This window comes from Silurus meridionalis, chromosome 15, assembly GCF_014805685.1.
Source record: "Silurus meridionalis isolate SWU-2019-XX chromosome 15, ASM1480568v1, whole genome shotgun sequence".
Taxonomy (NCBI): domain Eukaryota; kingdom Metazoa; phylum Chordata; class Actinopteri; order Siluriformes; family Siluridae; genus Silurus; species Silurus meridionalis.
This window is the reverse complement of record NC_060898.1, coordinates 12,616,749-12,633,801: the sequence shown is the minus strand read 5'-3', so window position 1 is coordinate 12,633,801 and position 17,053 is coordinate 12,616,749. Positions and strand designations below refer to the sequence as shown.

Genomic DNA, 17,053 nt, shown 5'->3' with positions numbered 1-17,053 from the left:
CTGCTGCACGCAATGTTGATGGTGAACAGATCAAAACACTGACAGAATCCATGGATGGCAGGCTTTTGAGTGTCCTTGCAAAGAAAGGTGGCTATATTGGTCACTGATTTGTTTTTGTTTGGTTTTGAATGTCAGAAATGTATATTTGTGAATGTTGAGATGTTATATTGGTTTCACTGGTAAAAATAAATAATTGAAATGGGTATGAATTTGTTTTTGTTGTTGCCTAATAATTATGCACAGTAATAGTCACCTGCACACACAGATATCCCCTAAAATAGCTAAAACTAAAACTACTTCCAAAAATATTCAGCTTTGATATTAATGAGTTTTTGTGTTCATTGAGAACATGGTTGTTGTTCAAATTAATCCTCAAATAAAATTAATCCTCAAAAATACAACTTGCCTAATAATTTGCACTCCTGTATATATATATATATATATATATATATATATATATATATATATATATATATATATATATATATATATATATCTATATATATATATATATATATATATATATTACATATACACATATTGGGCTGCAAATATATACACATACATACATAGTGGCCTGCAAATAAATGCATCAGTTATAATTATTAACAAATAATCATTTTATGTTCATATATAGCTAAACATCAGTGACAGAAAATATAGAAGTGTGGGTGAAAAGAAAAAAATAAAAAGACTACATTTATTCCTATTTTTATTTTTTTTTTGATGGTGCAAATAATTTGTCCATAAAATATATACTGTACATGGAAGTGTAACAGTTTGATGATTTAAAGAATGTTTGGTTAGTCACAACGCTGGTGGTTTTTCGTATGCAATGTTTGAAGTACATGACCATGATGGATAGAAGAGAGACCACGATGTTCTCCACTGTCCTCACTATTGGCTGTAGGGGTCTTGTGATCTGAGGCAGTGCAATTCCCAAACCAGACAGTGATGCGACAGCTCAAAATGCTTTCGGGAGTCCCTCTGTATATTTCACACACTTGCTGTAAGCCATTGAGAATCAGGAAAATGATTAGGAATGTTACATACTCAGAATAAATTAACCCACTGGAAAAAAGATGAAACCCTATGATGTTTGAAAACCAGTCTGATTCATGCACAGATTGCAATCCTCCGATTTAAAATCCATAATGCATTGCAGATGCCGGCATGGCCAAATGCATTTTATATCTATTACGCTGCCAGTTTTGCTTTTGAGCTTTCATCATGTTCCTGAGTGCAGCCAAAACACAGAGCTCAGCCTCACTGAACGCACTTCTGATGAGATGTCGTGTTCCCGCTTTCTGCACTCGACTAATTGGCAGAGAATGCTGGGACCTCCAGGGCAAAAGGGGGGGTGGGAGTCAGGTGATCAGTCTGCCTGACTGCTTTCATTATTTCTTTCTCAGTCCAGCCTATACGATTACATGTCGATTAATTTTTTCATTAGCTGCCAGCAGCAGTAGCAGATCATCAGATCTCTCTGCCTAACAAGGGGGGAAAAATCCACATCACTTTTAACTTTTTACGCTGTAGATAAGGATCAGGTCAATAATATTTCTGCATTTATAATGTGATATCCTTAAATACACAAACTGAAATATGGAACGGGATGAAAAAATATGGAAACATCTTTTACAAAACATCCAATATATGACTGCTATTTGTGTTTCCTGAATCAAGCTTCAGCCATAGGAATGAGTTCAAAACGCTCTTTTTGATTCAAAGCCATTGTTATTTTAAACAATCGTGAGATATTTTGCTGAAATGTAATAAATAAGAGAAGAAAAAAATTCTCCTATTTGTGATAAGTTCTTGGACACACTGTCAATATAATGTAGAATTTTGACATTTAAAGAATTGGCTTGGAGTTCAGTGTTTCCTGGTACTGTAACTGTACTGTACTTTTTTTTTTTTTACTTTTTACAGCAGTTTAATTTGTGCATAAACCATTGTTTTAAGAAAAAACATTAACAAAGCAGCTGTTATAGAAAACTAACCATCAGCATCTGGCCAATTAGAATCCGGAATTCAAAATCGCTGTGGTCCCATGCGCACTATATTATTATCCAAACCTCTATGCTGGTGTGGACTGACACCAATTATTATTATTATTTTTATGTCCCTGTGGTGACTCAGAAACCACTTTGTTCGAATGCATGAACGCATGTCGCATACATTATTGTGTGAGTGACGGCTTTTGTTTGTACTGAAAACTTTATTTTTCAGTAAAAGTAATTGTTATTGAGTTTTAAGGCAACTCCATTTTGTTTGTTGGGGCTTTGGGACATAAAAGCATTCATTCCAAATTCAGGCGATGTTTTTGTCCGCCAGAATTCATTAGACTTCATTCGCACTTTCACTTAATACAGACTGTAAACTGATCACCAAAGATGAATCTAAATAGGAAGTCGAAATGCTAATTTATTTTGAGAATCATCCAGCTCTAACCCCTGTGTTCACATTTGTTCACAGCACTCACGGTCAACAGCACCACAAAGCGACGTTTGAATCATTTTCTTTCTTCCTTGCTAGTTATTATGTGGTGCAATCACAGTCCTGTGTCATGTGAGGTTCAGTGTTTCTTCAGTTCCTCACACCACAATTAGTGAGGTTTGTTGTTTTAACATGTCAAGTAGTTTAGCCTTCCATTGAATGTACATAGAAAAAAATAAATAAGTAGCAGAGATAGCTCGTACCCAACGAGTACTTTATGCAAAATGCTTTGCTAATCTGACAGACTTTGCCCACAAGTGCAAATTAGCTGCTGACACAAAAGACAAACTACAAATGACACAAGTGACCATAAAGCAAAAGATAAAACTGCTTGATTTCTGGATATTTCTTGTTGATAACATTTTACCAGGCTGTAACATGAATCTAATCATATCTAATCACTAATCAGTTTTAATCGTTCACTTTGCCTTCCTGTAGGATGGATTCACACCCTTGCTGCTCTCAGCGAGACATGCCCACACAGAGGTCTGTGGCATCCTGCTAGACTGGGGAGCCAGCATCAACGCTTGTGACCGGAATGGCAGGTGGGTCCACTCGTCCAGCTCTCTCGTTCTACACGAGTTTTGTTCGGATATGAGGATTGGTTAATAATTGGTGTGAACACTGCAGGAGTGCCGTCATGCTGGCAAGTGAGAGCAGCTGCGTCACATGTGTGGATCTGCTCGTGCACAGGGGAGCCGATCTACACCTGATTGACTCACTCGGACACGACGTGCTGCACTACGCCAAGCTGTCGGGCAGCGCCGATGTCCGAGCTATAATCACCGCTGCCCTGCAGCGCCACCCAGCTGAGTCAGGTGGTTACCACATAGTACCACTAATATCAGGGTGGGATTGGAATGACGGTTCTGATACACATTATTATACAGCTAAGTTATAGCCCTGATAGCAGAGCCATGTCACATTTATCTCTTATAGACATACCATTGCTGTCCATAGACACACACACACACAAAAACTTCAGTAATGTTTCAGTAACGATAATGATTACTTTAATAATGAAGTGTTCTATTTGTATGAGAGCTGCTTCAGCCAGCACTTCAATCAAGAACAACTGTTTAGTGGTGGTTTCTAAAAGATAAAAATAGGAATAAAATCCCAGTCTGAGTACAAGCATAGGGTCAAAAACTAAAATCAAGCATTCAGTAGGTGAGAAAATACAACGTGGTGAATTGATTTATAGGTGTTGACTCTCGGATTGGCTCCAGGTGAAGGAAATAAATTGAAACCCCAGAGACAATCAAGTACAGAGGAAGGAAGATAAATGTGTTGACACCCTTGAGTTATTTGTCGTACGTATATTTTTTCTTTCGACACGCCGCCTCTGAGGTGTGCGGATGAATTTCCCTCAAATCACAAAGGCTCAACAGTGCCATCTTGTGCTGGTCAATTGAAATGTTTTGCTTTCGGAAAGAGATAAATTTTTGATGAAAAGATGCATAATTACAAATAAAAATAGGACGACCTGGTGTTTCGTTTTATTCCATTTTATCCATCACATATTTATTTTTGTTCATTTTTTTTTCTGTATTAAAAAAGCAGATAAGAGTTCACCCAGAAGCCAGCAGGTATGCCCTTTTTTTTCCATTTTCATTTTTTTCTCACTACTTTTAATTTAATTTCTGTCAAAATATTCACTATATTCAGCTATTCACAAATGTCCACTTTAGACTTTTTTGCATCATTGTCATTTTTCTGCTCAGAACAGAGTTTCTCTATTTTTGCAACATGCATAATGATTACGCTTGATTAAAAGCAACTATTTTGTTTGAGGATTGATTTTTGTTTTGTTTTTTAATCCCTTTCACTAACCACTAAACCTCATTTGTTTTTCTTATATGATAGCTGCAAGATCACACATCTAAGCTTAATGATGAGAGAAGCACAACCCCAAAAAAACGAAAAGCACCTCCTCCTCCTATTAGCCCTTTGCAGGTAAAGACCCATCTCTCACTGAGCATATGTTTGGTGATCTCTGCTTCGCCAACAATTTTAGCAAAAATGAAAGAAATTAGGAAAACCAGTCAAGAAGTCAAGACAATGTTTAGTGTCTGTGACAAACAAGATACAAGTAGATAGTTTTAGGTTTTGTGTAGTGATGTGTTCCTTTTTTATTTTTGTGATCTAGCACCTTGGTCTTGGGGGAATGCGGTTTCGTTTAACTGTGTCTTGTGCTGTTTATGTTTGGAAGGACATAATAAAAGCCTACCTGACTTGACTACTTGACTTGAAACAAGTTATTGTTTTATCAAGTTATAGTGTTGTCACCTAAAATGATTTGAACTTTACAAATAACTGAATACTAACTTTATTTAACATTGATATTTTATTAAAACAATTTTATTAATCATTTTGGTGTGCTATCAAAATCGCACTTGCTATGTAACTAATGAACAAAATTAGCCAAGCTAGCCAGCTAATTAGCCACTAGATTTGTTTTTTTTGTTGTTGTTGTTTGTTTTTTTTTTAGCTAACATTAGCTGTGCTATTAACTGTTTGATGTTAATAACTAGCTAAGATCTAGTTAACACTTAAGTAATATATAAGCAAATGTCTAGTGAGATATAATGCAGTAAAAGCTTGCTAGTTAGCTAGTTATACATACTTTTTTATTTTTTTTATATTTTTAAACAAAAGCATTTGTTAACTATGGGCCAATATATTATTATGCTAATCATTTGTTGTTAAAACCAATAGACAAAGTACCTAGTAAGTTCGCTAACACTGCTTAACTATTATAATTTGGAAATGAGTAACCAGAGTAGATAGGCATTATGTTGTTATCTTTGATGGTTAGTATTTGCTCGCATATTCCCAAATTGGCAGTGACTGAATTTAGTGTTGTATATTTACACATTTATCGCTGCTATTTTACAAAATTATTTATGTAAAATGAGACTGATTAATAATGTTTTGAAGTGATTTGGAATGATTTTGGATCATAAAAAAAATGAAGACACACTTCCATTACATTTATTCTTTACATCATTGTGCTAAAAGAGCAAACCTCAGACATCAGTCGGTGACTCCATTTGTAATAAAAGGACCTGGTGTGCATTTATTTTATATCAGGCTGAAGTGTAGTTTAAATGTGTGTTGTTGATGGTGAGTGTAAAATTAGAAATTAACTTTTTTGAAGTAAAATCTGTTTCGATAGATTCAAGTGAGTGGTTCAAGGGATTGCACAGGAACACAAAGTGATCTAATGAGTATTGCCTTGTAATATCTCTACATATTTTCAGCTGGATATCGTCTCGCCACCGTATTTGACTCCAAATGAGACTCCGGTGTCAAGTAAGGGTGACAAGAGATTCAATTACAAGGTATAAGAACACTGAGATATATCGATCCATTTTCATGCTGGACTTAGCACAAGAACAACAACTGAGTAAAGGCTTTTTTCCCCATGTGGTGTTTTTGCAGGAGGTGGACCTGCGGAGTGTGTCACTGTTGAGAGAGGAGATTGAGAAGCTCCAGGAAGAGAAGAGTATGCTGCTGGAGACCATTGCAGATCTAAAGCAGATTACGGAGCAGACTGAGCCCAAGGCGAGTACAGCACAAGCACTTTAATATTCTCTCATGTGGCAGATGCTTTGATCCTCAGCCACTCGCGCTTTCTGGAACCCATTTTACCAGCTGCATCTGCCGACCCGGGCAAGGTAAAGGACTTTGCTTAAGGGGATGTGACGGCAGTAGGACTGTCTCACATCTGTGCAGCCTCATACCTTTATGAAACTTCACTACAGTTCCCATACATCGGTCTTTGTTAATTTACTTAAATGCACGGTATGTCTAAAGGTATGTGGACACCTGGCCATCACACCCATATGAGGCTCTTTTTCAAACTGTTAAAAATGGCTTTATATGTTGTAGAGTTATAATTTCTCCTTACTCGAACTAAGAGGCCAATGCCCCAGCATGATCGTGCCCCTGTGCACAAAGCATGGCCAATTAAAATGTTGTGAAAGAACTTGAGTGTCCCACACAGAACCTTGAAATCCACTGAACACCTTTAAAACTAGAACTGGAATGCTGTCCTGCTACACACCAGACCCCCTCATCAGACCTTCATTATGCTTTTGTAGCTGAATTATGCTCTTGTAGCTGAGTGAGCAAATTCCCACAGCCACACAGTACAATCTTTTAGTGGAGGTAATTATAAAAGCAAAAGAGGCACTGTGAAAGGCACATTTGGGTGTCATATTCAGATTCCCAAACCTTTACCCAGGTAGTATATCATAAGGGGCAAATATATCTCCATAACTTCTCCATATTCTCCCTTTTTTTCTTTATTGAATATCAGAAGTGTGTCATGTTTGCAAAAATCCACAAGGAATAAACCCCTTCAGTCCCAAAGAATTTTCCATGCCAGCAAACTCCATCTCTTAATGTTAAACAAACCCCTGCTTACAAAAAAAGTATAAATAATTTAGCAATGTGTTTTAATTCATATAGATCAACTGCCATGTAATGAATGAGCTGTTAAAATAGACATTTTATTATTGTAGAATATGAGAATTAAAATAAATGTGATTTAAGGTTGTGATATAGTCAGCAGCTGTTACAGCAAATGAAGCAGCACCACCTGGCCAATCAGAATCCAGAATTCAGTAGGACTGTTGAATACTGTATACAAAATGTTTTTATACCAATGCGTATGGGTTGAACTGCTAATTATAGACTTACACAGCACTGGGTTTCTGATAGCCCTGGCGCTTTCATTTGTTCTTTCTCTCTGAATTGTGTTAATGCGACTAACCAGGTAGGGGAATCCTCTCATCTTTAATAAGGCTGTCGCTGATGCTACTGCAAGAGGATCTTTAAATCCATTTTCTCCATGTGCTCTGGCATGCCGCATGCTTTTATAGAAATGTTGTGAGGATTTTTTTTAACCCCAGACCTAATAAAATGGTCTTTGAAACTAAGCCCTGTTTGCTTTCCTGTGTTATGGCAGACTGAACACTGTGGAAACTCAGCATTGCTTGCAGCCCTTCAAGCCAAGGTGGCATCGCTCTCGCTGGAGAACCAGCAGCTTGCCCAGATCATTAAGGTAATGATTTTGCTTCATCGTAACCTTTTACAGCATATGTAGTCAATCAGGTAAGACTGTTTGTGTCTGAAATTTACATCCATGCACTTGACTACAATGTAACTAACAAGTAAGTACACTAAAGCCAACAGGTTTAATATATATAAATCACACACTTGTACTGGAAGTCATTGTATGACTGCATTTATAAATGTTATACATATCATTTAACATATCTCAGATTGTAATGCAGTACAGTTCATAGTGTATGTCCTTTTTTTATTATGCTTTGTTGTGATCTGTTAAAACATTGGCTTGCTTTGTTTTCAGCATTATTATTAATTGTTACTGAAATCACGTATAACTGTTTGTATTGGGATTCAAATAATTTCTGAACTAATACAGAGCACTTGTCTTGTTATAACTTATTATAGATAGCAGCAGAGATGCTTGTTCAAAAAATTTATTAATTGTTTTATGTAGAATTGAAGCTGTTTATACTCAGTGTACTATGCACAGATGTTTTTTTTTTTTTTTTTTCCCCTCTCGTGCTAAACAGAAGCGTCCACCTCCTCAAGGTGAGGAAGGCCAGGTGGACTCGCGTCCAAACAGCATCGGCTCCAACACATCATACCACTCCACTCATGCTGAATTCGATCTCTCCAGTGAGCAGGAGCTTTCTGAGGTCTCAACTTTTAAAGCTGAAGAGGTGAGCGAAGCCACAAAGGGGGTGTACGAGGAAGAAATTGCAGTGCTTAGGGACGAGCTGCATTTCCTGCGAATTGAATTGGATAGGTTGAGGCTGGAAAATCACTCCCTGCAATCCAGACTTGAGCCCAACTCTCATACAGGGGAAATTGGAAATGAAAGTCTGTCAGAAAGCAGGGCTGACATCAAGGCCAAGCTGGAAGTCCTGCAGAAAAAGTACGAGGAAGTGGCGTTTGAGCTGGAATCCCACCGGAAGGAGAGGGCGAGAGCGGCACCTACAGGATCTCCAAGCCAAGATGATCAAGTAGTACAAAAGTTTCACCTTTTAAAAGGCTGTCTCGAACAGGAGGTTAAAGATCTGAAGACAAAGCTGGCCAAGTTGCAGGAAGACAAAATGCATGATGCGCAGTTGATAAAAGAACTGGAGGCTCGGCTAGAGAGTAAAAGTTGTCAAGTTGTAGAGGATGAGTGTCAGGAATTGAAAAACTCTTACAGCCTTCTGGTGGAGAATAACAACCAAGAAAAGGCGCTGTTGATTGAGAAGTACGAGGAGGCTCAAGACGAGATAAAGATGCTTCAGGAGGCCTTGCGTGGTACTGTGTCCGTGGAGGCCGCTGCTAAAGACTTCGATGAGATGAAGGCTGAGATGGGTGGGGTTATTGATGGACTCCAGAAGCGGCTGTTGGAGCTCTCAAAATCCTACAGCGAGGCGAAAAACGAACTTGCAGAAGCCCGAAATCAGATCCAGTCCAAAGCCTTGGAGACCAAGCAGCTATCACAGTCAGTGTGTTTGACTAAAGAGCAGCATGAGAAAAAATTACAAGAGCTGATGAATAGGATCAAGGACATGCAGAACTTGTCAAATGACACCGATGTCAAGTATCAGTCAGCGCTGAAAGAAATTTCTCAACTCAAACAGGATGCAGAAATTCAGGCCAAGTCATCAGTGAGCATTGCAGACCACACTCAGGTCGTGGCCTCTTTAGGAAATGCCATGAAGAGCTTAGAGTCCGAGATGGACGTTCTTAAACAACAGCTTACGGAGAAGACCTCACAGCTGGACGCCTTACAAAACAGACCTGCTGTGGAGGAAGACGTGATTCCGAATGATTGTGTTTCCAAAGTGGATCATGAGCAGATGATAGAGTCCCTGGAGCAGAAGATCAGTCACCTCACCCAGCTTCTTCAGGATGCTCTGAGGAAGCAGGATGAGATGGCACTACAGGTGACTGCAGCCTGGCAGGAGGTGAAGGATAGCAAGAATGAGAACGAGGCAGCGCAGAAGCTCGTGGTAGAGAGAGAGCAAGAGAATAAGATGCTGAGTGGAAAGTGCAGAGAGGCCCAGGAAGCCATCACACAGCTGAAAAAAATGGTGGAAAATCATGTACACTCAGAAAGAGAGAAGAATAAAAAGGTAAATACAAACACTCATTTACCTGTTCAATTTCAGCAAACATGATTCATTCATGAAGGTTTTTTTTGTCTGTTCTCTTTTCGCCATTCCATTCCATCTTGTTTATTATTATTAATATGTTTCTAATCATGTTATATTTGGGTTTTTTTTTTTTTTTTTTAGTATTTTTTGAGTATTTTATTTTAAAAAAGCTGCTATACATATATTTGTATTATAAGTAGTAGTATAACAGGAATAGATTTTGCTTACATTGTTCATCAATTTATAGTCACACACTCAGCAGAATTTTAACTTTAGTCATGTGGAAGTAGACATATATAGGCTGTGACACAGATTCAAAACTTAACCGAGATCAACTTTTTTAAACAATTACTCAGAACTATTTATTCTTACAAAAAAAAAACAGTGTAAGCATCTGTAGCACATTTTAGAAATTAAAAGACACATTTTTTTAATCAAGCTAAACATTTTGAAGTTACACTTTTCATGATTAAAAAAGTTTCAAACCAAGGAGCCTCATTTATCAAGCTGGGCAGAAATGGATTTGGGCATAAATCATTACTACAAGTGTTTATGCAAGAAATTTGGTATTCATGAAAATTATGTAAATTCAAAAAAATGTTGTTACTGTGTGTAAATTCAGGAATAAGAAGATTAATATAAACCTCAACCGACATCAAATTATATAATCAGCATAAATTACTGCATTTCTCTGTCTAGAACTACTAAATTACTTGGTATTATTTTATGTGCAGTATTTAAATCTATGCACATTGACCTATATAAGTGCTTTAGAGTCTCTATCACAAACACACCCTCCTGTTTACTATGTCAGGGAATACTCCTACTAAGAATACCCAAAATAAATACAAGAGGCAACACAAATGGATTAATGAGGACAAATAAAATTAATCATTTCATTTTAAACAGCATATAGAGAATGGGTATTTTTTCTGTGCATAGCTGTAAACCATAAACAGATGTTTCAGCTTAGAGATCTAATCTAAGATCTAATATTTGGCTGTTATTATTACTAATTTTCCACATTATTAAATACTTTTATTGGCATATTCATTCCAAAATGCTTTCACCTTTTATTGTTCATGCTTTTGATTGGTTGTTACATTCTCACAGCCGTCTGTGCACTTGAACATGGCATTGCTGTATGTAAATAAGCTGGGCTGTTCACACACGTTAAAACACGAGTGTGAAGGCAAATTGGTATTTACAAAACTTTTGAAAATCCGGTGAAAATCTTCAGTGCGGTTTAGATAAAGTTTGAAATATGAAGACTAATGTTGGGATCATTTCAGTTATCTGATAAGACATGGAGCACACGTTCAGCTTGATTCACAACAGGACAACAATAAACTAGACTACACCTCTAGAGGCTGCTAAACTTTATTTCCTGCTCATTTGTAGTGTGCCATTGTTTCCCTTTCTTTAAGATTGACGATCTGTCAAAAGAGGTGGGGAAGTTGAAGGAGGCCCTGAACAGCTTGTCCCAGCTCTCATACACAACAAGCAGCCCAAAAAACCGACAGCAGATCCAGCAGGTTGATTCCCTACAACAGCAGATCAAACAGCTGCAGTACCAACTGGCTGTGAGTAAAAGGCTTCTTTTACCTTTGTATAATCCGAAACACCCAGAAGATTACCCAGTATAAAAGTACATCTGTTTGTATGAAACAAATCAATACAAAAAGAAAATGTAATATGTAAATGTAACAAGACACCTAAAACAGCATCTGAGCATCCTTAAAGGCATGGCTTTATAGTCTTCATAAGCACAGCTGAATGAATAGTTTGGTTTTTTTTGCCATTTTTGTTTTTAACAGGAGACTAAGAAGAGACACCATGAAACTGTTTCTGTGTACAGAATGCACCTCCTCTATGCTGTTCAGGTTTGTACTTGTTCAGTCCACTATTAAAAGAGCAGTCCAAAGAAGGAGGTTATAATAACAGCTATTACCCTCTTAATTTGAAAGTAATAAAGCCAAGATAAACATTACTTTTGTAGTGGAGCTACAAGGCTATGACGTTTATAGCTATTAGATTAGTCTAAAATAGTTTCCTCAATCAGTAGCACTAATATATGCAATAGAAGTCCTATATTCAAATATACAGATAAATTGTAAATGGCTTTATCATCTGTAATGGATTATAGTTTATGCTAGACATGCCACTCATCGTTTTAGGTGTGTCTTCAGTGTGCACAGTTGCATAGGGAAAAGTGTTTATATTAAAGAAAAATTCATGTTCAACACCCTCAGTCAAGCTAGGGTTTAAGATGTACAGCCCTCACATTTCAGCAACCATTTCAGTATTTCTTGTTAAGGGACAATATTATGGAAATGGCAGTTTGTATATCAGTACAGATTTACCGAGCTCTGAAAATAACTCAACATACATACCTTTTTGATATGAAAATATCAAAACTGTGTCCAAAGTGTTAATATTTTGTGTGAGTACCATTTTTTATCCATCACTGCCTTAATCCTCCTGGGCATGGGATTCACCAGAGCTGCACAGGTTGTTGCTGAGATCCTCTTCAGCTCCTCCATAATGACATCACAGAGCTGCTGGATGTTAGACACATTGCGCTTTTCTGAAGGGAAGGGCATCAGGTTCTGCTTCAGAATGTCACAGTACATTTTGAAATCCCTGTTTCTCTCAATGAATCGCAGCTCCCCAGTACCAGCAGCACTCATGCAGCCCCAGACCATGATGCTACCACCACCATGCTTGACAGTAGGCAAGCCACAATTTTCATGGTACTCCACACCAGGGAGTCACCACACATGCTGGACACCATCTGAGCCAAACAAGTTTATCTTAGTCGCATCAGATCACAGGACATGGTTGTAGTAATTAATGCTTTAGGACAGGTTGTTTTCTTCTGGGATGATTCTGTAACCTTTAAAGCAATGCTATAGCACTCATGAGTCTGATTTTTTTTAAGCCAGCTTCTGCACCTGACGTACAGCAAGAGGACTCAAATTCTTGGATGGACCCTTGTGAGGCCTTTATATGGCCCTGGCCACTGTACTGTAACTCAGTTTCAGGGTGTTACCGATCTTCTTATAGCCTCTGCCATCTTTGTGGAGATCAACAATTCTAATTATCAAATCCTCAAATAGTTCTTTGCAATGAGGTGCCGTGTTGAACATGCAGTGGTCAGTATGAGAGAATTATACTCAAAGCACCAAATTTTAACTGCTTTAATACCAGATACACCAATGTGTATGGTCTTGTCTCGTAGACAAAGAGATGAACATGGTGAATAGGACATGTGGCTTTGCATGGCTAAATGGCGTACAGCTGTTATCACTTAGGGTGTACTCGCATTTGTTGACAGCTATTTTGACAATAATGGCTGTATTTTGAGTTGTTTTCAGAGGACAGTAAATCTGTTCTGCTATACAAGCTGCATATTGAGTACTCTTATTTTATTTCTCTATAGTATTGTCCCTTGAGGCGAAATATTAAAATGGTTGCTGAAATGTGAAGGGTGTACTCACGATAGATAGATAGATACATACATACATACATACATACTCACTCACTCACTCACTCACTCACTCACTCCATGTGTATACACACGCTAAAAACCCAAAATTGCACACTAAGTCTACAAAGAGTAGCATCTCTACTAGCATCAAACCCTGCCTTGACCAAGTGCATCAAACATTAACATTAAAAGAAATATTCATCATTTTCCGCATGCACTCAACTGTGTACACTGTAGACCTCAAACGAAGGTTTGATGCTAATTTTTGTGCAAATGAAATCATTCATTGTTTTTGAGGTTTATTTTATTTATTTATTTTTTTATCTAGAAAGTTTTCTTATCTAAAGGTTTGGGGTGCCAGCGATCCCACATCATTTTTGAAACTGAAACTCACCAATTTGACAAAATATCTACAACAATTCTACTGAATTCTTGTCAGTTAGTGACCTTAAAAATGCAGAGGAAGATCAATGGAACTTCGGCTGATTTTAGTTCGTCAAAACTCTTTTATCCATGTTTATAGATAGTGACCTAGCATCAGAAAACCACAAGAGCACGTGTGCCTGACATACTGAACAAAATTTAAACATGCAGATATAATATACAATGTAAATCTGTAGACCACAAGTTTTCATTACTTGAAGCTACTTTAGCCTCATGGCTCTAAAGAAGTGCATTCGAGCTGACGGACAACATATTTCAATTTAGTTTTACAATTCTTTTATAAAATAAATAAATAAATGGATAAAAGGAATCTGCTCATAACTAAATTTGAGCATTAACTTGTTTTCTTGCATATTACAGGGTCAGATGGATGAAGATGTTCAAAAGGCCCTGAAACAAATTCTGGTGATGTGTAAAATACCAGCAGAGGAAAAATGACAGTGCTGACATGTTCCTCCAGACCAGACGCTGCCTAAATAACAGTGGTAGAAGGAAGTTTGCACTTTCATTGAGAATGTGTCCAGATTAAAAGGAATCGGCAGTCTTTTTTAGCATCTCTGGAAAAAGTAGAAGGATGAAATGAGGTTTAAATATTACTCTTTTGTATTTGCAAGCACTTGATAATGAAAGCATCAGACAATCAAATAAAGAATGAAGCAGTAAAATAAGGCTTATGAGTACACAGAATACGTTATCTTGTGTTGAAATTGTTTTTGTGTCTAAACATTTTAAATCCCGCAACTTTTGATACTTCCGACTTTATATTTGTGGTGGTCAGGTTTGAGCGCACAACTCAAATGCAGATACTATGATACATTGTGAAAAGGGCGGGGCTTAACTTTTAATCAACTAATGATGTCACTGTTTATCGTTTTCTTTCACGTAGCTCAACTTTCACATAAAATACTAAGTTTATAAATGTTAAACTTAAAAGGTTAACAAACCGATTAAAGGTTGCATTTTCTAGATTAACTAGAAAGCTAGTAGACTACATGCATTTAGTAATGTTAGCTAAAACATTGTGATGCAACTTTTTGTTTGAAGTTTGTTATTGGCTGATTCAATTGTATGTAAACTCCACTGAACTCTAGAAGATTGTCACTGCTAAAGTCCTTCCATTATTCAGTGTAACTCAAAATTGCTCATAATGAAGTCATGAATTGTTTTTATTTATTAAGTAAAGTGTATTAAATTTTACAGACAGACAGATAGCAGCTTCCCATGAACCAAAACTGTAATGTCTGGGAATGACAGTCATTTTGTTAAATTTTTTTTACCATTATCTCTACAGGGCTAGTGCTAGAGCAAAGTAAAGAAAAACTGACTTATATCGAAAAGCAGAATATAGCTTTCTGTTTCTATCATAACCGTGGTAGAACATTTCCTAAAAATTGCATTGATTGTTTTAGAAAAATAAAAACAGTATACCTGGTTTCTAGTTTCTGCTAGTGTTTGAAATGGAGAGAAAACATATCAGTGCTATGCTATGCTGGTTAATTTGGTCTAGACAAACCAAATTCAATATAATTAATGACACTAAATTACTTATGACTAATGTCTATCAATTTTCAATATCTAAAAATAGCTATTTACTAAACATCACAAATTACAGTGAAAAATCCTAATCTTCACTGTCAGTTATAATTTAGTAGCTTACAAGCTAACATTTTAGGATTCCGACGAGACCTAATTGCAAATGTTTATGATCATCAGCTATATAACTAATATCAGCTAACCTGACAGGATTTAAAAGTAATATTTGTTTAAAAGTTAATAATTTTCATTGCTTATGCAAGAGAAGATGAATTACTTGACAGTTAAAAAATAATAATAAAACTAGTGTATCAAATTACACTACATGTAGCCATAAATGCATTCAAAGATGCCCATTGGCATTATCCTTCTTAGTTACTTTGGAATGTAATTTAGTGTTCACATAATTAATAGATCTAAATTAATGGTAGCTAAACTTGCACCTGCCTGTAGCACTGACATAAATGATTTAATGTAAGTCAGATTTTCACAAGTTCATGCCAGTGCGCTCATTTGTGAGCTCAGTAGCGTAAATTGAAGAATTTGAGATGTGACACTATTGGAGTCAGTGACCTGCTAGCAAAACTTATAGAAATAGGATGACTTGATAAGCTTATAGTCTAGGGTTCTTTAGTAATCCTAACAATATTTTTGTTAGTGATCATCACAATCGATCTGAAGCTGTTACTGCATTTTAGTTAGACAACTAGAAATCTGATATGTGGTTTGCTCAGACCTTTGATAAAGAAGGGACGTCGGAAATGATGTGTACAGGAAAATAGGTTTATATAGTGCTAGCAGATGCATTTGACAGAAAGTTGCTTTGGGCTGTGCTGAGGCTTTAGTAAAGCTTTAAAGGAAATGCCCATGGAACAGATGGACTTTCCAGACGCAGTAGTTTTCTCTCTTTCCAATCCTGTTTTTAATGCCAGCTGGAGTCCTTGCAGTAACCAGGACATAAAACGACTGTATCCGTGTGTGCCTATGCTAATTCGTAAGGCATGTTAGGAAGTCCAGTCACACTTATTTAAGCCAGACGTAACGGTGTCCCTGCAGTATTTTGAAGTACACACCAGCTGTATGTCAGTCACTTAGTGTTGACTTTTTTCAGTATTAGGTTTTAGTATTATAAATCTGGTAACCTTTTTTTATTTTTTAGTTTAAGTCATAGACGAAAATATTTACAATGCTCAAAAGGTTAATGCATGACAGTAGGACAAGTGCTTTTCAGTTATACAGCACACTAAAGCTTTTTTTTTTTTTTTTTTTTGCAGTTTTAGTCCTCATAGCTCCCAGTGATTAGAATGTTGTGAAGTTGAATGCAGATTTGATATTTAACACTATCAAGCTCACTTGTAAATCTATTGACATAAAAGCCAACAAATATAAACGTTAGCTACATTAGCTGACATTTATATTTTGTAAGCTCATATTAACATTGACTAGCACGTGTTAAAAGTGCCTAGATCAGGTAGATTTGCTCGATTCAGGTGCAAACGTTTGCCTTAATATTAACATTATGTAATATTACCAGACATCATGTTAGTTATCTAACATAAATCAACTCATTTTCAGTTTGCTATTTTTTATGAGCCTGGAATATTAAAAAAGTATAAATAAAATAAAAGCCACTTTGTTACTAATAAATAATAAAACGACACAAATATGATTCTCATAGTACATTTTACTGATCATATTTCATATAGAAGTCATTGGTGTTAAGAAAGGGGATAAATGTCCGCCGCACTCCTGGGATTTAACTCACAACTTGAACTGCTGAACCACCACTGTCCCACTTTACAGCCGTCTTTAAGAGAGTTGCTGTCTTTTCTCCTGGTTCTTGAGGTTGCAGTCCACCTGCTCTGCCTATTTCAGTGTTTTTGTTCCTGCTATA

General features: G+C 36.8%; 1 protein-coding gene across 3 annotated transcripts in view; it reads left to right on the top strand.

Annotated features, from left to right (window-relative positions):
* rai14 (retinoic acid induced 14) overlaps nt 1–14,295 on the top strand; it is a 68,095-nt gene extending 53,800 nt beyond the window's left edge. For 2 of the 3 annotated variants that reach the window (XM_046867858.1, XM_046867857.1), the window contains 11 exons: nt 2,938–3,044; nt 3,130–3,317; nt 4,060–4,088; nt 4,366–4,455; nt 5,763–5,843; nt 5,944–6,066; nt 7,475–7,570; nt 8,109–9,671; nt 11,120–11,275; nt 11,510–11,575; nt 13,987–14,295. In XM_046867858.1, coding sequence (XP_046723814.1) covers nt 2,938–3,044; nt 3,130–3,317; nt 4,060–4,088; nt 4,366–4,455; nt 5,763–5,843; nt 5,944–6,066; nt 7,475–7,570; nt 8,109–9,671; nt 11,120–11,275; nt 11,510–11,575; nt 13,987–14,064 — 2,577 coding nt within the window. In that variant the 3' untranslated portion in view covers nt 14,065–14,295. The remainder of the gene's footprint in view (nt 1–2,937; nt 3,045–3,129; nt 3,318–4,059; nt 4,089–4,365; nt 4,456–5,762; nt 5,844–5,943; nt 6,067–7,474; nt 7,571–8,108; nt 9,672–11,119; nt 11,276–11,509; nt 11,576–13,986) is intronic. The other variant, XM_046867859.1, reaches the window with a different exon arrangement.
* The last annotated feature ends 2,758 nt before the right edge of the window (nt 14,296–17,053 follow it).